Below are 24,245 nucleotides of genomic sequence, written 5' to 3'. Positions count from 1 at the left end.
ACAGGAAACATTTGTATTAATGTCAATTTTCTACATCTTAACCTCTTTCTCTTCAGAGTTGTAAAATAGTCCAATCAAAGACTAGTCAAAGACAACGAAAGCAGAAATGAATGAATGAACTAATCAGGACACCCACTAAATTTCAAAGGCTTTAACATTTTTTCTTACAATACGGTAAAATCAAAACAACCTGTAATCCCTCTATTCAGTGGTAATCTATATATGCACAATTTTGTGCCATAGTTTTAAATATTACATAAGAATTGTCTTATATCTAGAGCAAAATTACTTAATTAAAATTTTGTGAAAACAACTTTTCATACTGAGTACAGAGGTTTTTTTCCCCTGTGTTCTAAAAAGCCTCTGTTCACATTTCTGGTTATTTTCTTAACATATTTTCTTAGAAGGAAAAGTATTGGATCAAAAGATATGACCATTTTTAAGACTCTTGATACATATTGCCAAGTTGTTGTGGTTGTTGTTGTTGTTGCTGTTTTTGAGACAGAGTCTCGCTCTGTTGCCCAGGCTGGAGTGCAGTGGCGCAATCTCAGCTCACTGTAACCTTTGCCTCCGGTTTCAAGTGATTCTCCTGCCTCAGCCTCCTGAGCAGTTGGGACTACAGGTGTGCACCACCACACCTGGCTAATTTTTGTATTTTAGTAAAGATGGGGTTTCACCATGTGGGCCATAATCTCGAACTCCTGACCTCAAGTGATCCACATGCCTCAGTCTACCAAAGTGCTGGGATTACAAGTATGAGACACTGTGCCCAGCCTTATATTGCCGAGTATTATAGGAATACTTTGCAGCACATAATTAGGTTGGAGGGTGAGAGGAAGCAAAAATCTTTCTAAGCTACTTTCATACTCCCAGAATTACTCCTGTCTGTAAGACTTGCAGGAGTAAAATATGTTTATAGTTTTATAACTACCCACCATCTGCTTTTTTCTCTTCCTTTGCTTTTGGACTTTGAGCAAAAACCCAGTACTTGCCTAAGGAAAAAGTGTGGGTTGGCACAGCAAACCACAAAAATCTCAAGTTCTAACCAAATTTAAGGCTACAAGAGGCTTCCCTGCACTGATGGCTTCATCTGTATTAGGTTATAAATCCCTTGAGGAATTTTCTAGGACCCAATTCAAACCCTGCTTCCCGTGTTTACACATATTTTCTGATCTGTTTTGCCAGTCTTGATTTAAAATATTCTGGCAGCCAGGCATGGTGGCTCACGCCTGTAATCCCAGCGCTTTGGGAGGCTGAGGCGGGTGGATCATGAGGTCAAGAGATCAAGACCATCTTGGCCAACCTGGTGAAACCCTGTCTCTACTAAAAATACAAAAATTAGCCGGACGTGGTGGTGTGTGCCTGTAGTCCCAGCTACTAAGTAGGGTGAGGCAGGAGAATCACTTGAACCCAGGAGGTGGAGGTTGCAGTGAGCCAAGATCCTGCCACTGCACTCTAGCCTGGGCAACAGAATGAGACTCCATCTCAAAAAAAAAAAAAAAAAAAAAAAATTCTGGCCGGGCGCTGGGGCAGGTGGCAGGTACCTGTAATCACGCCTGTAATCCCAGCACTTTGGGAGGCTGAGGCAGGTGGATCACGAGGTCCAGAGATCAAGACCATCCTGGCTAACACAGTGAAACCCTGTCTCTACTGGAAATACCAAAAATTAGCTGGGGGTGGTGGCACACACCTGTAGTCCCAGCTACTAGGGAGGCTGAGGCAGGAGAATCGCTTGAACCTGGGAGGTAGAGGTTGCAGTGAGCCAAGATCGTGCCACTGCACTCCAGCCTGGGCAACAGAATGAGACTCTGTCTCTAAAATAAAATAAAATAAAATAAAATATTCTATAAGCCACATATATCTAACCATGAGACCCAACTTAATTCAACTATTCTATCAATTGCCTACTAAGTGCCAGGAACTGTGGTGTACTAGGCCTAGGGTAAGTGGTGAGCAAAACAGACTTTTTCCTGCTATAGGAGCAGAAAGGTGTAGTACCTTTCTTCATCCATCATAAGCGTCACAGTTGACACTCCTGTAACAAAAGACAGATTAACAAGATAAAAGCATAATAAATTTATTTAACCAAAGTTTTACATGACATGGGAGCCTTTAGAAATGAATAGCTCCCCCACACCCCCCCAAAAAAGAAATGAATATCCAAAGATGCAAGGAAACTGTGTTTTTATGCTGAGGCTTGATGAAGAATGGACAGCCATGTAGAAATGTGATTGGACAAGAGTATGATCTTACTGTAATAGGCTGAGGAAGAAACCCAGCAAGGCCTGCCTTTCTGTTTAGGTTCTTCTGGGGGTCTCTTCATGTAGCATTCCTTCCTCCTGAGTATGGGTAGGACCCCTCTGGAATGAGAGTCTTCAGGATAAAATGGAGAGCGTGACCTGGAGGTTTCATGACTTGCTTTGCAGAAGAGGGGTCCTAGTTTCTAGGACCTGCCATAGGGAAGAGGATTTCTCTCCTTGCTTTAGAGGAGAAAAAGGGGCAAGTGACAGGAGAGCAGAAGGTCAGAGAACACTGGCTTCTGAGGTCCTTCCAGTGTCCTTCAGTTTAAAGTACTACGCCAAGGGCCGACCGTGGTGTCTCACACCTGTAACCCCAGTACTTTGGGAGGCTGAGGCGGGCAGATCAATTGAGGTCAGAAGTTTGAAACCAGCCTTACCAACACGGTGAAACCCTGTCTACTAAAACACAAAAATTAGCCAGGCATGGTGGTGGGTGCCTGTAATCTCAGCTACTTGGGAGGCTGAGGCAGGAGAATCGCTTGAACTCAGGAGGCAGAGGTTGCAGTGAGCTGAGATCGCACTACTGCACTCCAACCTGGGTGACAGGGTGAGACTCTCTCTCAATAAATAAATAAATAAATAAGTAAAATAAATAAATAAGTAAGTAAAGTACTCAGCCAAGTGAGGTACCATACTTTGGGGTAACGTCCTGAGTCCTGACACTGCACTGAGGATTTAGAAAGGATGATTACCGTATACTATATAAAATATAGCCATATATATAGAAGGAAGATTATACATTTTAATGTCAGCTATTTATTATTTTGTTTTATTTCTTTATTTTGTAGAGACAAGGTCTTATTATGTTGCCCAGGTTGGAGTTCAGTGTCTATGCCTAGGCGCGATCATAGTGCCCTGCAGCCTTGAACTCCTGGCCTCAAGGGATCCTCCCGGCCTCATCCTCCCAAGGATATTTATTATTTTGTTATATTGGTAGGTAGGTCTCTTACCAACTGGATAAAATTCTCCTTAAAGGCAGGGGCCATGTCTTTACTTCTCTGGCATACTCCAAAGTGCTGAGCATTTAACAGGCATCCAGTGGAGAGCAACCCAGTTGAAAACATTAGTGCCTCATGTCTGCATGAACCAAGCTTACCTTCTAGCTCCTCACAGAATCTCAGTGGGAATAAGTAACATGATTGGAAAACATGAAATAACTTATTATGTAAGTGATCATTTTATACTTTGTATCATCACCAATAGGTGGCACCATCAATTTTAAAATTATATTTTCTCTTGTTTATAGCCCAAAATTGTATTTATGGTGTTTGTTCAATGGATGTTTATTGGACTCCATGTATGTAGAAACTGCTCAGCTCACCATTACTAACAGAGTAAAAATAAAAGTATTACACACACACTTTATCATACTTTCTTTTCTAGTAATACCCTAAAACACATGTATTTCCACTTTCATATTTCATCCCCATTTTAAAAAAACAATATCTGAATCTTGGATAACAACACAAAAACAACGGTTTTACAATTTTGTCCTTTTGTGTGTGTGTGTGTGTGTGTGTGTGTGTGTGTGTATTCCAACCCAGCTTAATATCTGATTGTAAAAGGGGAAAAGGGATGCAAAAATCAATAAAAAGCAAATTTAAAAACCTGGGTTTTAGTGGGGGAAGGGGACCTACCAGCAGAATTTAACCTGAGTTGGCTTTCTAGTTAACACAGTTTGCCACTCCTGTCTTTCTTTCCTTTTGGAAGATAACAAAAGTTTGATCCAGGCACAGAAGAATTATTTCAACAGCGTCCAAGGCCGCACAATCCCATCTGGAGATAATAAAAGGCCCCATTTCTCTGTGTTTATTTCAAGAGGTTCGTTCTTTGGAATGACCTGAGGTTGCAAACTATAGAACAGCTGCCAGCTGAGGAGGACTGCAGCTTGAGTGCTACTCAGGAAGTCTCTATGGACCTGGGATAACTCTGAGATTTCCTTAGTGTAAAAAGAGGCCCCTGTGCCCTTCCTTCTCTATAAGATGAGGGCAAAAAAAGGAACAAACGAGAAAAAGAGGGGAAAGGGAGCAGTGAGGAAATGGAACTGCAGTATTTGCATCAAATACCATATATTAGTCACTAATTCATGAATTTATCCACCTACTGCTGAGAGAAAAGGAAACTCTGCCCAAGTATGTGCCTTTTTTTGAGACGGAGTCTCGCTCTGTCGCCCGGGCTGGAGTGCAGTGGCACGATCTCGGCTCATTGCAAGCTCCCTCTCCCGGGTTCACGCCATTCTCCTGCCTCAGCCTCCCAAGTAGCTGGGAATACAGGCACCCGCCACCACGCCCGGCTAATGTTTTGTATTTTTAATAGAGACGGAGTTTCACCGTGTTAGCCAGGATAGTCTCCATCTCCTGACCTCGTGATCTGCCCGCCTTGGCCTCCCAAAGTGCTAGGATTACAGACGTGAGCCACCACACCAGGCCGTCTGTGCCTCTTTTTACTGAATGTCTTTAAAGTGCGATGAATGGTATTAGGGAGTTGGGAAGATGCAAAGAGGGAACATACAAGGGAAGGGTTTTTGTCATTCAGGAGCTTCCAAGCTAGTAAACCATAAGAGTGTCTTGTATATTGGTGGTTAGAAGTGTGGACTCTGGAGGCAGGTTGCTTTATTCATTTGAACCTCAACTCCACCACGTATGCACGTTTGTGCTAATTTCTTTTTTTTTTTTTTTTTTTTTTTTTTTTGAGACGGAGTCTCGCTCTGTCGCCCAGGCTGGAGTGCAGTGGCGCGATCTCGGCTCACTGCAAGCTCCGCCTCCCGGGTTTACGCCATTCTCCTGCCTCAGCCTCCCGAGTAGCTGGGACTACAGGCGCCCGCCACCTCGCCCGGCTAATTTTTTTGTATTTTTAGTAGAGACGGGGTTTCATTGTGTTAGCCAGGATGGTCTCGATCTCCTGACCTCGTGATCCGCCCGTCTCGGCCTCCCAAAGTGCTGGGATTACAGGCTTGAGCCACCGCGCCCGGCCGTTTGTGCTAATTTCAAGCAAAGGGAAATACCGATCCATTTTTACACTACTCTGCAAAAAAGAAAAATTTTCTATCCTCCTCTGATGTTTGTAGAAATTCAAAATAAATTTTAAATGAAGAAAGCAATGAGGCAAAGTTTTTATTTCAAACCATGAGCCCTTCTCTCCCCACTAGTTGAGAATCTCTATGATACTTATTCAATGTGATGAAAGATTGCTCAGGCTCAGAGAGGGGCAAGTTATGATTGGAGACAATGACTTTGCAACATAATCAATTCATCTAATTTTGCTATTACCTTGACAGCCTAGGTCCAGGAGCAAGGAAATTAGATGGTGTGTCCTATTCAGAGTTGGGATTGGCAAGACTGGCTCATGGGGCAGGGATGATGAAACCAGCATGCTGGTCAAAGCCTTTGCTAAATGTCTCCCCATGGAGCCCAGGCTCAGAAGGGGCTGTCCAGCCTTCTGCAGCCCTTCCTAGGCTGCCATAAAAATGTACCACTGGGCGGCTTCAAACAACAGAAATGTATACTTTCACAGTTCTGGAAGCTAGGAGTCCAAGACTAAGGGATTGGCGTGATTGGTTTCTTCTGCGGTCTCCAAAGGAGAATCTGTTTCATGCTTCTTTGCCAGCTTCTGATGGTGGCAATTTCTGGTATTCCTTGTCTTGTAGATGCATCATTCACATCTCTGTCTCCATCTTCACATGATGTTCTTGCTGTCTCTTTGCATCTTTACATGGCCTTCTTCACATGGACATTAGTCTTGTTGGATTAAGGGCCCACTCTACTCTAGTATGACCTCATCTTAATTAATTACATCTACAATGACACTATTTCCCCCAATAAGCTCACATTCTAAGGTACTGAGGGCTAGGACTTCAACATATCTCACTGAGGGGACAAAATTCAACCTACAACAGGCCTGATGGCAGGGAAGAGAGCTGAGTGTTGTAGGGGGAGAAGGAGGGACTGAGGGCTGGTCAGAGTGGCAGGGAGTACAGGGTAGAATTCTCAACACTCAGGAATGGTGGAGGTGGCTTTGGTCTCAAATTGATCCGAGTTTAGGATAACTATATTGGTTTATGCAGATTTAATTGTGCCTCCAGTTTTAGAACTTTTTTTTTTTTTTTGAGATAGGGTCTCGCTTCGTTGTCCAGGCTAGAGTGCGGTGGCGTGATCATAGCTCACTGTAGTGCTAACATCCTGGGCTCAGCCTCTTAATTGGCTGGGACTACAGGCACACTGCACTATGCCCAGCTTTTTTTTTTTGATTTGTGTAGAGATAGGGTCTCACTAGGTTTTCCAGGCTGGTCTCAAACTCCTGGGCTCAAGCAATTCTCCAGCCTTGACCTCCCAAAGTGCTGGGATTATAGGCATGAGCCACTGCACTCAGCCTAGAACACCATTTTTTAACCATCAGAACTTGACTTGGATATGTGAGTTAAGTGCTTTACTAAAGTCCCAGTGTAGATGGATTCAGTCCTCTCCAGAGGCTTGGGGTGCTAATCTGGTTGGAAATGAGAAGCTCGGGGACTTGTCTTAAGCTGTGCTTTATGGCAAGCTCATCATGTTTACATTCTCTTATTGCCTGGATCCAAGAGCATCTCCTGGGTTCTTCCTGTTAGAATGCTGAATGTCCATGGAGAGTTTAAGATGAGGAAGACGACGGCTGTCTCCCAGCTGAAACTGGTGCAGCAGATCATGCAAAGTAAAACGTCAGCAGCTTTGATGAAATAGAGCAGAGGGCCTGGGTGTCTGTCAACTCCAAGTGGAAGATTTCCCCCAGCTTTCTATGTAACTGTGCTTCCACTGGGCAAGCCAGACATAGACTTGAATGTCATTACAATTTGTGCCTGTGACATATTTCTCCAAGAACAGCACAAATTGAACTTTTACATTCTTCATAATATGGAAGGAAAGGTATTGACTGAGCCACTCCTTTAAGCCTCAAGACATCTCATATATATTTATATGGATACATACATGAATATATATATTCTGTCATAATAACATATTCTATTATTATCTTTTTATTATAGCACAATGTTAGGATAGGCTACACAGGCTGCAATTAACCCCCAAATAGAAGTTTATGTTATGCATCATAAGCCAGTGCAGGGGCTCTCCTCGGCAACATCTCTAAGTGGTGACTTGGAGGTTCAGGCTCCTTTCATCTTGAAATGCCATCACCTTCAGCATTTGGCCTCAACAGTTGCCAGAGAAGGAGAAGAGAGTATGTATAAGATCACACTGCAGGATCTGTGGTAGGTCTGCAAGCACTGCTATCACATCTGCCAAATCCCGTTAGCCAGAACCCAATCATATGGCCCCATCCGAACTGCAAGGGAAGCCTGGGAAAGGTCTTCTTGTATGCCAGGAAGAGAAAATGAAATTGGCAAGTATGTAGCCAGTCTTTGCTACAAGTGTCTACATGTTGAAATTATTATCTATATTTTTCTTCTAATTATGCTTAGCATTTGATACTATGTAGACTGCCTTGTTGAGTCCCACTGTATTTCATAACATCCACATGCAGCATCCCATTCCTCACAACAGGACTAGGAGTAGTCATGAGAAGTTTTATCACCCACTTTATGGATGGAAACCCTGAGGCCCAGAGCAGTTACATGGCTTGTCCAAAGTTACATACCACTGTTAACTTAAACACACACACAATTTATAAATTTAGACAAAGAAAGAGGAGACTTGATTTCTTATAAAGGGTTATAACCTTCAAGGTGGCTATCCCACAGGCTGGGAAGCACAGCCTTCAGCAGAAGCCCAGAGACAAGCACTTTGAAGACAGAGGGGTTGGGATGGAGCTTTATGCTGAACAGGTTGACCAAATATAATATTTAACAGGTTACAGGAGGAGCTGTGAATATGAATGAAGGTAGTCCTGACACATGCATACTGAACAAACATGTATGTAACACATGACCCATGTTCACTTTGGGATGGAGACTTAACATTTCAATGTATTACAGTTAGGCCCTACACATCAAAAGGTCGTTTCAGGACACAAAAGCTCACAAGTACACAATCTCCGTAAACTAGTCAGAATCAGTCCATGGTTGGTGGTCTTATCAGGAAAAAGTTATTAAGATTAGTCTCTCATCCAATGAAAGATGTAGTTATGGCTGGTGGAACGGGAGTTCAGTTGGGCAGTCTATGAGCAGGACGATTTGCAATTGTTTAAGTATTGCTTATCTTGAGGCCAGTGCTTGTTTAGCTGCTAGAGAAAAAGAAAATCCTTGTGGCAGTTAGAGCACAGTTTCTTCCTTAGGTGTAGGAGTACATGACTTCCCCTCACCTGGCATAGCCTTAGGTCCTGTTTATAATTTGGTATCTTATTGCCACAAAGAATCTGTTCTGTGAGTCATGTGATCTCTACTGAAACATTAATGCTGCTTAGTTGTTGTGTCTAAACCATAGAAGAGAGGGGGAGTATCATTAGACATGTCTGACCTCCCATCATAGCTGGGAACTAGACTTAAATTTTTTTTCTGGGGTCCTTTTGGCCACAAGGGGGTCCACTTAGGCAGTGGGGGACTTGGGATTTATTTTTAGTTTACACTGCTAAGTGACAGAGCTTTTCTTCTTTCACTCTGAGGTTACTGGTCTCTCTCCCTTGCCACATTGTCTTCCCCAGAGGCTCAAACTGGATGCCCAGCTCTCAGTGTACAAACTCAGGTATGCAAGAAATATATCTTTATTCTTTTATTAATCTACCTAATTTATATTTTAAGCCTCCACTCTTATGTTGGAAGGTGTCAGCAATGAATTTCATCATTTTGGTATTTCTCTACCTTTAAAGATATGTTTACATTTGGGGTGGGATGAAGGCTTGGTGGAGGGGTGGGTGGTTAGGTTGTGCCAAGGTATTGGGAAATCCATTTGTTCCTCATGTCAGCTGTTTGAGGAGGCACCAACCCAGATGTCCACAGTTCCTTCTGGCCTTCCTTTACCAATACTGCTGCACCTGTGCCTGCTTCCTGTTTGCATGGCCCATTTGTGCCCAGCATCTCCCTGCTATTTTGGGGCCATTCCAGGGTCTGGGAAGTTCTATAGGCTTACAACATACAGTCTTTCTTCTCTCCAGCTTGCTGCCTCCCTAAGACACAGAGGTAGAGAAGTAGGAAAAGACCCACCCTACCCAGGCCTTTGCCCTCTCACTTTTCATCCATCCTTCTTCTCACTGGTGGAGGGATGTGTTTCTAGTCTTCCAGGGAAGCCCCTCTCTCCTCAAACCATTTTCTTCCAAATACTTTGGCTTTATTCCAAATCCTCTCTAGTCCTCTGAGATTTTTTTATAACACAAAACACAACTTACAGAAGTTGTGCTGTTGTTTTGCTGTTTAAAGTCATATTATTTCCCTACCTTGAGGCAATAGGACAAGGGCTTGCTGTCCAAGACATGGAGGCAGGGAGGAAGGGGTAGGGGAATACTAAGAAAAAAAAAAAAACAATTTATTGATCATATGTGTATCACATTTAACTTTATCAGATCCTTGTGAGGTGAGCATCTGTATGTCATTGTTCTGAAACTAACAGTGAGGGGACGAAGCATTGATGGGAGTTCTTACAATATATTTGGGAACTCGCAGGTGAGGGCCTCTCCTGCCTGATTGGTCTTTAAATGTACCATCCCAACCCACCCACCTCAATCCCCATGTCTTGATCCTGCAGTCTTGGTGATCAAGCTTTCAGTTAAGAATTGGGTGATCATGAGCTAGTTAATCCAATTAAAAAAAAAAAAAAAAAGAATTAGGATCTGGGCTCAGAAGTCCCACAGCTGTGAAAGGCTGGCCATAGATTACTAGGCTTCTAAATATGGAACAGATTATTCCTTTCTGTGGCTATTTAAGTCTCACCTGCCTCAGTTATCAACACTGCCTCATCCTGCCTCAGTTATCAACACACGCCCTAGAGTAAATCTGTTCCCTGGGGGCGGAAATAGAAGGGGCTTGTCACGGTACACTGATGAAGGGAAAGGAAACATTAAGACGGTTTAAGTGGAAAGGCCACACACGGCTTGTACTAGAGAGACACCATGCTAAAGCAAAACGTCATTTTAAAAAATTCTGACTTGTCATGTGCTCGGAAATGCTCAAATGGGTACAACCATCACCAGGGTGGGACGGGAGGGCAGGGGGAAATAAAATATGAAGCATCAAAAAAAAAAAAAAAAAATTCCGACTTATATTTGTGAAATTCAATAGAATCCTATTCATTAAATGGATTTTAAAATCATTTCAAAGCACATTCGGCTTTCAAAAGATGTTTGTTTAAAGAATACTGTTGGCTTTTGGTCAAAAAATGAAGTTTCGGTAATGCATAGTAACAACTGTAGTGTAATTACTGGCCGCAAAATACCAGGTGCCAGACCAACCCTTTTCTAACCATTTAAGAGAGCCAAGCCAAGCAAAAATGCCCAGCCTAGCCTTACCCAGAAGTTCAAAAGCTCGGCCTTTGTTACCAGGAAAAAATTAATTCAAAGAGCAAAGCCATTATTAGGCACAACCAGGTATTCTGTTGTAAACATCTTTTGTTAATACATGTTGAAAGCTGAACTTTCTCACATTTGAATGAAAGAGGGCTGCTTAAAGAGAGTTTAAACCAAGCCAGGTTCAAGATTTTTTTTCTTTTCTTTCTTTTTATATTTCTGACATCATATCTGTGGGATCCACACAGTGGGGAGGTGCTAGCCTTGGAATCCATGGTTCCCCAGCTTTCATTTTAATTTAGAATTACAGTGTTCTCTGTTAGCGTCAAGGGAATGAACCTGAAGAGAAAAGACCAAACATAGGATGGTTACAGGGAAGAAAAATATGAAAAGACCTAAAGATGCACTTCCTCATTATATGTAAGGAACCTATTTCCTAGAATCCTATAAAAAGCTCAAGTGAATTTGCTTCAGTTAATAAATGTGATTTAATTATAATGATAATACCACAGCATATGTTTTGTTTCCTCTTTTTTAATTGCTTCCTGTTAATTATTGAGAGAAGAAATTCAGTGTAACTTTTTTGTATTCTGATAATGATGAGGCTGTCTCATGTATTCTGTATGTGCTTCACAATGTATGCGTATGTGTGTGTATATAGTTAAGTTGAAGAAGATGGCCATGTGTGGTCGCTACAGACAGATGTAAGGCTAAAGAAGGGGCTCCATGGTGTTAGAGCAAAACCCCATCATAAAAAGCTCTTTGCTATACTTAGGACCTGATTGTATCGGGAAGAAAAACATTCAGTCTTGGAATGACCTGAAAAACCTATGGTATGAACCTACTCCCCTTTCCTCACCCTGGTATTAGAATGAAGTTCTACAGTTCAGCTAAAGTGACCAATTCACTTTGGTTCATCCATGTTCCATGTCTCAGGAAGACAGGAAGAGTCTGGGCTACCCTAGGTTCAGCTGATGGAGTCTAATGGCCCCGTATGTCTCTTCACCAGTAGGATAGTGGTGGCTGACATCACTGACATGGACTGTGGGGCTGGGACTGTTCTGACCACCTTATGTGTCCCTCTCATTTGGTCCTCACAGTGTCCTGAAAAGTTTGGTGGCTATCTGCGTTTCACACATGAGGAAACCAAGGAAAAGGGAGAGTAAGCTATTAGGTTGAACTACGTGGAATTCCTGTTTGTGTAGATCAAAAAGGTTAAATATCAGCAAATGCATATTATTCAACCTACAACTTGCCCAATATCACAGAGTTGGTAGGTGGTGACCCCAGAGTTTGAACTCTTAACTACCCAGGATCATAGCTACATATCTATATTACAGATGACAGACCCAGGCTCAAAGCAAATGCACTATTTTATTTATATATATATATATCAGTAATTAGTAAATTATGTCCTTTCTTCTCCAGTCTGTGGCTTCAACTGCTGATTTTATTCAGGTCATAGTGTGAAAGTTGGCTCAAGTCAGACAAGACTGCCCTGCCTGTGGCCTGTTCCTGCTGCGCAGCTAAAAGCAGCTCATCAAACCAGCTCTTTCAGGCTGGCTGCCTCAAAACCTGCCTGCCTAAAAATATCTTTCTCTCAGATGGCACACAACCATACACTCCATCTCCCCAGCTGAGCTTCCCACCATTAGAACGACTCAGCTACCCACATGCCTTCCACCCAAGCCATTGTTAAAATTCAACTGTGAACCCTATAATCCTCTCCTGTTAACACACTAATGATTAGTTTATCAGGTTACATGAACTCGATCTTGGATCAAGTGAAGTTTGTTTGGGCCTTGGGCTACAGATGGGTAAGGTCAGGTGCATGAGAGTGAATCATGGACCATTAGATGTGGCAGTAACATTAGAAGCTGTACTGGCCAGTCCCAGCATTTTACAGACGAGGAAACTGATGTTTAGGTGCCAAAGCCTAGGTGTCTTGACTTCAGGGTGACCAACCATCCCAGTTTGCCTGGGACTGAGGAATTTCCTGGCTGTAGAACTTTCAGTGTTCAAACCTGGGAAGTCCCAGACAAACTGGAACAGACTGACCACCGTGCTTATTTGGGATCCCAAAACTCTTCCACTTGTCTGGACAAGTCAGGTTTGAGCGCGCCCTTGCAGTAAGACTCCCCAGGCTGCTTGGTACAGCTCAAAAATGCCAGGTGGGGAAATGACCACTAACCTGGTTTACCAAGGCTGGGTCCCCTTCAGTCTCTAAGCATGGACTTGGATGCCATGCGGGAGCAGCCATATTGCCCCATGACTGACCAAAGTGTTGGCCTCTTGGGCCACAGCGTTTAGGGAAGCTGGTTTCATAGAGATGGTCTCAGAAAATAAGGCTGTGGTATGGTTTATGTACTTCATAGAGATAGGGCCACTGTGTCAGTCACAGCTCTGTGGTTCTCAAAGCCTGTGGGTGGAGTGCTGCTGCTGTTTGTCTCTGCTGCACATGGCTGCACAGAGGTTGGGAATGGAGAAGTATTTGGGCAGGGAGATGGATCAGCAGGGTTCCCCATGCTATCATCATTTCCTTTTTTAGAAGTTTTGTCATTTAGAGGTTTTGAATCTTGCAATAAGCGGTCATCCTTGATTAACTTTGGACTTTTTCCCTTAAATGTCAGGCACCTAATTTTAAACTTTTTCCTGGTTTTACTTCTCCTCCCAGGCTATTTTGTCCTCAGTCCTTGGTTGCTTGGCAGTTGTTTCCAATATAGCGCCTCCTGCTTTCTGTTCAGCTGGGATCCAGCTCTAGCTCATGCCCTATACCTGGGGCCTATGTGTGTAAACTAAAGAAGGGAAGGAGGCTGGGCGTGGTGGCTCACGCCTGTAATCCCAGCACTTTGGGAGGCCGAGGTGGGCGGATCACGAGGTCAGGAGATCGAGACCATCCTGGCCAATGTGGTGAAACCCTGTCTCTACTAAAAATACAAAAATTAGCTGGGCATGGCGGTGCATGCCTGTAATCCCAGCTACTTGGGAGGCTGAGGTAGGAGAATAACTTGAACCAGGGAGTCGGAGGTTGCAGTGAGCTGAGATCACGCCACCACACTCCAGCCTGGGCGACAGAGCGAGACTCTGTCTCAAAAAAAAAAAAAAAGAAGGAAATCAGGAGACAAGGAAGGAATAACACAAGAATCCCAGCCAGGCAAAATTGTTAGTGCAAGTTCTCTTCAATATTCTCTTTCCTGCGTGCATTGTTTTAACATACCCCCAAACCCACCTCCACTTCCATCCCTACCTCTACACACATCTACGAGCATCTAAACTTTCCACGATCCACGCTTGCTCTCAACCATCACTAAAATGGCCTTAGTGCCCAAATAACAAATTTACTGATCTGGTAAATGAATCCCTGATGATGGGGGTTAAAGTTAGAGGTGCAGCCCTCAGAAGTGAATCTTAACTTTGATCTTTATAGTTAATATCCTGCCGAGGCTATCTTAACACTTTAATAAATGTAGTTCTTATGGAGGAACTGTGGCGCTGGGAGGGCAGGTAGTGGCAGGAAGCAGAGTGGAGGATTATTTTCGGAAGAGCTCTGTGATGAGCTCTTTTTTTCTTTTTAACAAAGAAAAATACAGGATGCCCAGTTGGATTTGAATTTCACATAAACAACAAATAATTTTTTGGTATAAATATGCTCCATGCAATATTTGGGATATACATATACCAAAAATTATTTCTTATCTGAAATTCAAATTTAACGGGGCATCCTGTATTTTACCTGGCAATTCTATCTGTTACCTGTGATGGCTCCTAAATGTGCAGCCTGTGCAGTAGAGGGGCAGGATTGCTGTGGAGTTCAGAAGTTTCCAAATTCTGGCAGAAGGCAACCACCCCTTCAGGGAGGGCATTGCACGATATAGTCAAGTGAAATTGCTGCCCCCACAGCCAACCCTGCTGATGCCTGCGGGCATCCAAGGCAGGCCTGAATGGAACATGCCCAGAGACTGGCCAAGGTGCCAGTAAAGTGGGTGTGTTCTGCCAGATCCTTCCAAGAACGTAAAGTGTCTAGTTCTGGTGCTGACAATTGACCTAATATCCACCACACTAGAACACTATTTTTAGGTCTGAGGAAGGAGTGCAAGATTTTAAAAATAAGGTAGTAGATATAGGGAAATTACATTCAAGAAGCTCAATCCTGAATGTGAGTTTAAGACCAGGAAATGCAATATATTAGATCTAGCAAAGGTTAGTACAAGTAGCTTTCCATATATAAATACCTAACACTGACCATGCATGGGGGCTCACATCTGTAATCCCAGCACTTTGGGAGGCCAAGGTGGGCAGAATCACTTGAGGCCAGGAGTTCAAGACCAGCCTGGCCAACATGGTGAAACACCATCTCTGCCAAAAAATAAAAAAAATTAGCCAGATGTGGTGGTACGCATCTGTAGTCCTAGCTACTTGGGAGGCTGAGGCATGAGAATTGACTGAACCCGGGAAGTAGAGGTTGCAGTGAGCCAAGATCGTACCACTGTACTCCAGCCCGGGTGACAGAGTGAGACTGTGTCTCAAAAATAAATAAATAAATAAATAAATAAATAAATAAATAAATAAATACCTAAGATTTTTCTTTCGCTTTTTTTAATGAACAAAGGTAATGCTACCAGCTTTAGGAAAATTGCCTTTACCACCCATAATGTTTTGTTTTCAAGTAATAAAGACAGAGGCTATTTTGTTGTCTGCTATTAGTTTCCATATATAGCCTACAGTTATACCCTGTCTACACATCCAGATCTACTCTCTACCCTTCTCTGTCCTGCTCTATCCTCTGGGAAGCTGACCCCTTATGGACTTCTTTCCCTTCTGGATTCTGACTGGGGCCAGCCAGTGGGAAACAACAATAAGAGATCAGATGGTGGGAAGACAGAAAGATCAGAAGAGTAGCTTTATTCTTGTTGATGTTTATTAAAATGCTTATGGTTTCAACAACCTGGTAAAAAGCACTCAATAAAATAGAAGCAGATTCATACTTCTTTAACATGATACAACACATCTAGCCGGCATTCTGCTTGATGGGGAAAGGCTAGAGGTAGCCCCAATAAAGATAGGAATAGACGGGGTGCTCACTATCATAATTACTATGTAAAATTTTACTGAAGGTACTAGCCATCATGACTTGGCTTTATAAAAACTTCAAGTATAAAAATAGGAATGTAAGAAAAATATTTTCACTATTTGTAGATGATGTGACTCTGATTTCAAACCCAAGAGACTCAACTGAAAAATTATTATAAACAATAAGACAATTCAGTAAAGTATAAAGGTGGAAAATTAATATAAAGAAACCAATCAATCTTATATGTGCAAATAATAACCTACTGGAGGATATAAGGATGAATGACCTTATTTAAAGTAGCAATAGAAAAAATAAAATACTTAGGAACAAATTTAACAAGAAATGGGCATGTCCTATATGTAGAGAACTTTAAAATAAAACCAAGGAACCCAAACAAGGTTAGAATAAATAGAAAGACATACCTGGGTAGGAAAACTAAAAATTGTTAAAATGTCATATCTCCCTAAGTTAATTTAACATTTTAACACAATTCCAATAAAAAGTACCATTTTTTCCCCTTTCAAATTTGACAAGAGAGTTTTCAAATGTGTATGTGTGAGGGAGAAAGTGGAATGGTTATTTGACAAGAGAGTTCTCAAATGTATATGTGTGAGGGAGAATGTGGAATGGTTAGCCCTACCGGATATTAAAAAACATTATAAAGCCTCAGTAGTTAAAACAGTGTGGGACTGGTCCATAAATGGACATACAGATCAACAGAATAAATGAAAATGTTCTGATATAAATCCAGATACACATAGGAATTTGTATACGATGAAGGTGATATTGCAAATCACTAGGGAAAAGAGAGACTGACTATTCAATATATGGTATTGAACTAGTTGTAACAAGTTAGCCTAGTTCTAGGCAGGCTGTAACTAGGTAGCCATCTGGAATAAAACCGGATCTCTACTTTATACTATACACTAAATTACAAAGACATCATATATTTAAATGTGAAAAACCAAATTAAAATTACTAGAGGAAAATATGAGAAAATGCCATTATAACCTTGAAAGGTCCTTGTAAATGTGACTTAAAATATATAAGCCATTAAAAATTGATAAATTCAATTATGTAAAAATAAAAAATGTCTGTGTGGCAAAGAAACAAAATCACCATAATCAAAGTTAAAAGACAAATGACAAACTGGGAAAAGTATTTTCAACTCATATCACAAAGTACGAATATCCCTTATATACAAAATACTACTAGAAATAAATAAGATTTTAAAAATCAACAACCCAATAGAAAAATGGGCAGTAATATGGATATGTTTGTCACATTTTCAAAAATGTAAAAGTTTGACAATCTAACTTATGGTATTATACATCGGTACAACTCCATAATTTGGCAAGATCTCTCAGTCTTATAAGTGCACATATCCTTGACCCAAGAGGCACTTTTCAATGACTTTATCCTGTGAATATACTTGACACATAAAATGACCTATTATTAATAATTAAATTTATTTAATCATTTCATAGTGTGTGTGTATATATATATATCATAACATCACATTGTACCCCATCAATATATACAATTATCATTTGTCAATTAAAATAAAATTTTAAAAATCATTTAAAAAATGGCCAGCCACGGTGGCTCACACCTGTAATCCCAGCATTTTGGGAGGCCAACGTGGGCGGATCACCTGAGATTAGGAATTCAAGACCAGCCCGGCCAACATGGTAAAACCCCATTTCTACTAATAATACAAAAATTAGCCAGGCGTGGTGGTGCTATAGCGCCTGTAGTCGGAGCTACTCAGAAGGCTGAGGCATGAGAATCACTTGAACCGGGAGGTGGAGGTTGTGGTGAGTCGAGATCGCACCACTGCACTCCAGCCTGGGTGACAGAGTGAAACTGTGTCTCAAAAAAAAAAAAAAAAAAAAAAAAAAATTAAAAAATCACCTAGGTCAAGGTAACTTATTGCAGCATTACTTGTAAAAGCAAGATTAGAAACAATCCAGTGTTCATCAATATGAAACTAGTTAAATAAATCATGATGCATCCATGTAATTGAATATTATGCAGCTTTAGAAAGAAATACATAGAGGTGCAGCAGCTCATGTCTGTAATCCCAGCACTTGGGGAGGCCGCGGTTGGTGAATCATGAGGTCAGGAGATGGAGACCAGCCTGGCCAACATGATGAAACCCTGTCTCTACTAAAGGTACAAAAAATTAGCTGGGCGTGATGGTAGGCACGGTAATCACAGCTACTCAGGAGACTGAGACAGGAGAATCACTTGAACCCAGGAGGCAGATGTTGCAGTGAGCAGAGATCGCGCCACTGTAGTCCACCCCTGGTGACACAGTGAGACTCCGTCTCAAAAAAAAAAAAAAAAGAAAAGAAAGAAATACATAAAGAATGAAGATGTACCACATAGTATATTGATAAACAGTACAAACCTCCAAGACATTTTTAATGAAAGACACAAGATGTAGAACCATATGCACTGTTTGCTAACTTTTGTTTGAAAAATGAGAAAAATAGAGTATATATTTGCTTATATATATACACACATATGAGTATATTTATACAGGGTATATATTATAGTATATATAATATGATAGTATTTAGTATAGAGTATATATTTGCTTATATATACATATGAGTATATATAGATCGTATATATTATAGTATATATAATACAATAGTATTTAGTATATAGAGAGTATATATTTGCTTATACATACATTTCTGGGGAAAAGTGAAGAGATTTAGTGAATGGAAGATAGAGTTGGGAGATTAACTTTTTACTTTTTATATTTTTTACATATTGAAATCATGAGGATTAAATATTAAATATATAAAAAGTGCTTATTAAAAAATCAAACAATACGGAAATACGTAAGGTGAGAAGTAACGTTCCCCTACCCTTAAACCTGCCACTCAGAGAAAACCAACATGAATAGTCTGTTACATACCTTAAGGGATTTAGTCATTGAGAAACAGATAGGAGACTTCAAAAAATTATTTATTAGGCAAGGAAAGCATTAGTTTCTGGGTCCTGGCAGTCACGTTGTTCTGGCACTGCCAAATCCACTTAGACCACATATAAGCAGCTGAGATAAATGTCGATCTCTTGCTGCCGGCCCACAGTGAGCCGCTCTCAAGAGACTTCACCCAATCCTACGGGAGTTCAGTCATATGTAAAATAAGAAGTTAGAAAATAATTCTGAATTAGGCTGGCATTTTAAAAGTGAATAGTAGAGGCCATTAACTCTACCAAATTAAGTATTATGGTAGATTTTAAATTAAGACATTAGCATTTCAGTAAATGAAAATGCTCATGTAGTCTGCAAATTCTTGGCAGTATTACCACAGAATTCAGCCAGTAAGGGCTCCTAAGTTACAAACATGAAGAGTCCCAAAGAACACAAAGAATTATTCTTTATTTTCCACTGCTAATATTAAAATTTTTAAAAAATATATTCTAGATGGAGCCTGCTAGTTCACTAGTGCAATAAAGCGAGCCTCACATTACTGAGACCTCCTCACAATCCTGTTCCTTTGCCTCAGAAAATTCCTGGATGAGTAGAATATGAATGTTATAAATATTTATTAACAAAAATATATACAAAATGAAATACACAGCCTTCCCATTTCAACATAAATACTGAGGTCTCTTGCCAAACCAGCAGTTGATATTTTAATACATGTGCCCTAATGCAACAAAACAGTGTTTATGCAACACTCTTTCCCGTCGTCTTATAAAAGCAGTCTGTTGATGTTGGAACAAACCTTAGAAAGTTTAGTCATGCAATTGTTCATTCAATTAAGGAACATTTACCGAGTATCTCCACATAGCAGGTCAAGTAAAAAGTAACAGAGATAAGATGAATAGCACCATCTCCGGCTCTTGAATTTAAGTCTAAGCCAATTCTTTTATTTTTATATCAAAGAATCTCTAGGTTTCTCAAGTTCAGACCAGAACTCTTCATTATGTCAAATATCATGCATTTATAAAAAGAACTAAATATTTTATATTTGTAGGTTGGCAGTCGTCTATTCTTCCATCAATGTTGTTCACATAGTCATTTTTTGCTTTCAGATGATTATTTCAGAGGATCTGACTGCTCTTCATCTTCATTAATAACTTTAAATATATTATGCCAGTTAGCCTCACAACAACCCTCATTTTACAGACTAGGAAACTTTTGTCAGTCATGCTGAATTACTTTCTCAGACTCTCACAGCTAGTATCTAAACTCAGGTCTGCCTGTCTCGCACTTATATTCTCTACACAATAGAAAACAGCAGGATTTGTAGAAATGTAGGCTAGAGAAATTGTAATTTCTATTAATTACATGATTGTCATTTGTTAAAACCTCAGCTGCTTCACAGATAATTTCTTAGAGAAAAGTGTACTATGACAGTAAACACAATGTGTTTCTGAGGTTCATAAGACCATGAAATGATACTGGGTAACTGTTAGTTTCCGTCATTACAATATTGTACATTAAAATGATAAACATATAAGTGAAGTTACTATTTTGATCGTATTTCTTTACCCTTTATCATCAAACCTTCCTACAGCCTTATCTTTTGTTCATTTGAACTGCTTTCCTATACATCTTTTGACTATCCATGTTGTTTATTATATCTTTAAAGGTACCATAATATTTTTATATTATATTATTATGTTTTTAAAAGATACTTGATCTTTCTTCTTCTAGTCACATTGGTGTGACTCTTCTTCTAACACACTCTTTCTACATAAGCCTTCTGAAAAATAAGGCATTCACTCGCAGTGAATGATCAATGCATAGCTCGCTCAGAGCAGGGTACACATTTTTGAAATTATGAAGGTGATCTGTAGTAAAAGACACAACTTGAGTTGAATATGATAATCTGATAGAATCTGGTGCTGATTGTCAGCTTTGAAGACCTCAGACTACAGAATCAGACTACAAAATCTTAGAGTGATATTCTTCTAGTGAGCCACTAGCAATCAGATAGAGGTTTCTAGGAGCCCTCGTATTTTCTGTTTTATGTATTTACAGATTTGGATCAAGAGCAGAGGGTTAGTAAGCCTTAATCAAGAAAGCAAAAACAAATACATGGAAATCTTAAATTGAATTCCAACATGAAAATTACGGCACAGTTTATACAGCTTTATGATATCCCAGTTGCATAAAATTATACTTCACCCTGCAAATAATGTCATACAATTAAATGAGGTCTATGGCAAATACTGTCATATAGATCACGATCCCCACAATGTTTAATTATTCACAAAGCATTGGGAGGTGTCTTGGGGCCTGGCCCAGTGAAAAGAGCAAAGGTTTTGAAACAGCCAAATCTAGAATTTCACATGAGCTCTTCCACGGAATCTTGGCCAAGTTACTGAATCAGATTGAACTCAGCTTTATCACCTGTAAAATGGTTATTGCTAGTATCAGTAATGACACATATAAAGTGTTTGGAAGGAGAGCTTTGTACATAATGCTCAATAAACTCAAGTTTTACCTGAGGCACTTCACACAGTACACAACAGTGTTCTTAAATTAAATTGAATTGATTATAAGGAGAGTAAGTGTTGGTATTATCTAATTTTCCAACCAGAGTGGGCAATTGAAAAGATGTATTTCCTGCTAATATAGCACTTACTTTCCCAGGAGGCTAGATTGGGCAAACTTTAGGAAGAAATGTCTCCATATATAGTGTACAAAAAAATCTCCCTCTGGCTTATGAATCCGTATTGTCACAAAACATCTATTCAGTGTTTAGAGCTTTTTAAAAAATAAAAAATAAAAAAATTACAGTGACTTTTTTAGGATAGATAATAGATATTTTAACCAATTTGATTTAAATTGTTAATGGTGTCATCTAGGAATTTAAGGGAAGAACAGTCAAGAAAAAGAAAGAAACAGGTAATAGTTGTTGCATCTCAATGCAGTTCAGAAAACATTAGTAGGTCCACCAGCGCGTGGTAGTAGAAAAAATTCTGAGGCACCAGTTGAAAGTAAAAGTTTGGTATTTTATAGTTTCCTTTTGTAAGAACTCAAGTTTGTGTTAAGTTGCATATTTATATTTTCTGGAATTTTTGTGTCATTTTATCAATAGTTAATAATACTGTTTCACCATAACTCCTCTTTGATTATGTAATCAGCAAAGTTTTTAACAATAAAGCATATTTTAGGAGTATATACCTTCCTCTCAGTCAATGTATAGAAAATATTACATTGTGTATTAAAACCACGGTGCCATGACAAGATGGTCAACATCTTTAGTCATCAGGAAAATGCAAATTGTAACTACAATTGTGTGTGTATACTTATCAAATTGTATACTTTATATATACGTAATTTATTTTGTATCAATTAGACCTCATTAAAGGTATTTTTAAAATATTATGTGGATTTTGCAGAAAATGAAAAGAGAAACCCCTGACCTCAGCTATCAGGTTGGCTACATCAACTGTTTGCCTCTTTTGCATCATCAGCTACTTCCTGACTCTGGGCAAGTGTGATGTTTTATTACTGGACTATAAGGACCTTCAGCGTAGAATCCATGTTTAACTCAACAGAGTCTTCCCTCAAACTCTCTCACTAAGTATTCAACTGTTGTTTTTAAAATGAAACATAAATTGCTTGGATCGTTTTTGGTGACTCATTTCAGAAAACATTTCTACCCAAATTCCCTAATGAACCCTTATGATTTTTTGAACCACGCATGGGACGCAGCATATCTTCATGCTTAAGAACTTTAAAGTCAGTGACTTGTTCAGCTACTTACTAACCGCTTGACCATAGATAAAATTATCTTGCCTCTTCAGGTCTCAGTTTCCTCATTTCTAAAGTGGGACAGTAAAGGACCTATGTCTTGGGTTTCCTTAGAGGATTAAATGATATAACCCATATAAAGTACATGGGCCATATTTAGCACACAATAAATACTTGTTGTTTTTGTTGTGTTGTTATTGCTTTCCATATCCCTAATATGTTGTAGAGAAATCAAGAATCTAAAATTTCGGGTTATTATGCATAGTAAGCACACAAGAACTGTTAGCAGGGAAAAAGGCAAGTGAATTCACACATTCACCATTACAAAGTTTTGACAGTTTATGAACTCCAAAGACTAAAATATTCCATCTTTCATCAGGAGAAAGAAAACGTGATGAACAAGTTACCTGAATCTTACAGGAGGGATAGCTCTAAACTGACATTAAAGTTATCTGCATGTTAGGCTTTTTAGAATCACACAGTTAGAGGAATTTAATTTATTGGAAGAAGCAAAAGGGTTTTAATACCTTATAGTCTTCTCAGGACATTTTGATTCTTGTTCTTAGACCTTTTCATTAAAAAAGAAAAATTAAAAATCTGCCGGTAGGTAGAGAGACTAAAGTTGCAAACAGCTCATTTACTTTCTCCCTACACTTCACACTGAAGTTCTTAAATGTAGAAATCCTGTTCTCCTATTTGTTTGCAAGTTTTCTCTCTAGTGAAAAATACTTCATCATTTTGTCCTTGGGGAATTAATTAAATAGAATATGGAAAAATGTCATCTTTAGGGAGTTTTGCTGTGAGTACTCTCAATAAATACAGCACAAGCCAAGAGACTCTACAGAGACCTGACCTAGAGTAGATGAAACCTGGGCCATTGTCAGATAGTCATTTCCTTGAGCTTTGAGCCAGTCACGTAATTGTTTTGTCACCTCTGATTTGTAATATTGGGCCTAATCGCATCTCCCTGATTTGTAGGGAGTGTTTATAAAATATATACAATAATTATTATCATTAAGCTAGATTATTAATCCCCTCCAAAAATAATGTGCTAACATGTCAACAAAATTTATGCCTTATCCTTTAGGTCTGGCCCAGTACTAGATTTGCCTTTAAAAGTCCAAGTTGGCCAGGCGCCATGGCTCACGCCTGTAATCCCAACACTTTGGGAGGCTGAGGCAAGTGGGTCACCTGAGGTCAGGAGTTCGAGACCAGCCTGGCTAACATGGTGAAACCCCATCTCACTAAAAAATACAAAAATTAGCTGGGCATAGTGTCACATGCCTGTAATCCCAGCTACTCAGGGACTGAGGCAGGAGTGTTGCTTGAACCTGGGAGGCGGAAGTGGCAGTGAGCCGAGGTCATACCACTACACTGCAGCCTGGGCAACAGAGCGAGACTCCGTATCAAAAAACAACAAAAAAGCAACCAAAAAAAAAAAAAATCAATTCGTTGTATGCAAAGAACATAATACCACGAGTCAGGAAATGTTATTCTGTTTCTGGTTCTGCCAGTAATTACCTCTGTGGTCATTAGTAACCACTTCACTCTTCAGTTTCCTCAAATGTAAAAGTAGGAGTTTGGACTATATCAAGGAAGAAACATACCTGATATGCGCCACCACTCTCATAATTCTGCGCCCTTGGCAGACATTGTTAATCAATCATTGAACTTTTTCTACCAAATTGGGAAGCTGTTTCTGAATACTTTTCACCAAAGC

At 40.0% G+C, this 24,245-nt stretch overlaps 1 protein-coding gene and 1 long non-coding RNA gene across 2 annotated transcripts in view; both read left to right on the top strand.

Moving 5' to 3' along the window:
- The window catches only part of LOC141406945 (uncharacterized), a 61,687-nt gene extending 39,384 nt beyond the window's left edge, over positions 1-22,303 (top strand). Inside the window, exons 3-4 of the long non-coding RNA XR_012421270.1 lie at positions 8,889-8,968; positions 22,171-22,303. This is a non-coding gene — a long non-coding RNA (uncharacterized lncRNA). The remainder of the gene's footprint in view (positions 1-8,888; positions 8,969-22,170) is intronic.
- Positions 9,036-9,744, top strand: LOC107126918 (putative uncharacterized protein FLJ44553). Its single transcript, XM_015432402.3, has one exon. The coding sequence runs from the start codon at positions 9,036-9,038 to the stop codon at positions 9,576-9,578; it is 543 nt and encodes a 180-aa protein (XP_015287888.3). The 3' UTR covers positions 9,579-9,744.
- Positions 22,304-24,245: the final 1,942 nt, after the last annotated feature.

Source organism: Macaca fascicularis, chromosome 12 (assembly GCF_037993035.2).
Source record: "Macaca fascicularis isolate 582-1 chromosome 12, T2T-MFA8v1.1".
NCBI lineage: Eukaryota > Metazoa > Chordata > Mammalia > Primates > Cercopithecidae > Macaca > Macaca fascicularis.
Note: the sequence above shows the minus strand (reverse complement) of the source record. Positions and strands in the feature narration are given on the sequence as shown.

Excerpts from the sequence above, each read along its gene's own strand:
- LOC107126918 (XM_015432402.3), top strand. The coding sequence starts at position 9,036 with ATGTTGGAAGGTGTCAGCAATGAATTTCATCATTTTGGTATTTCTCTA.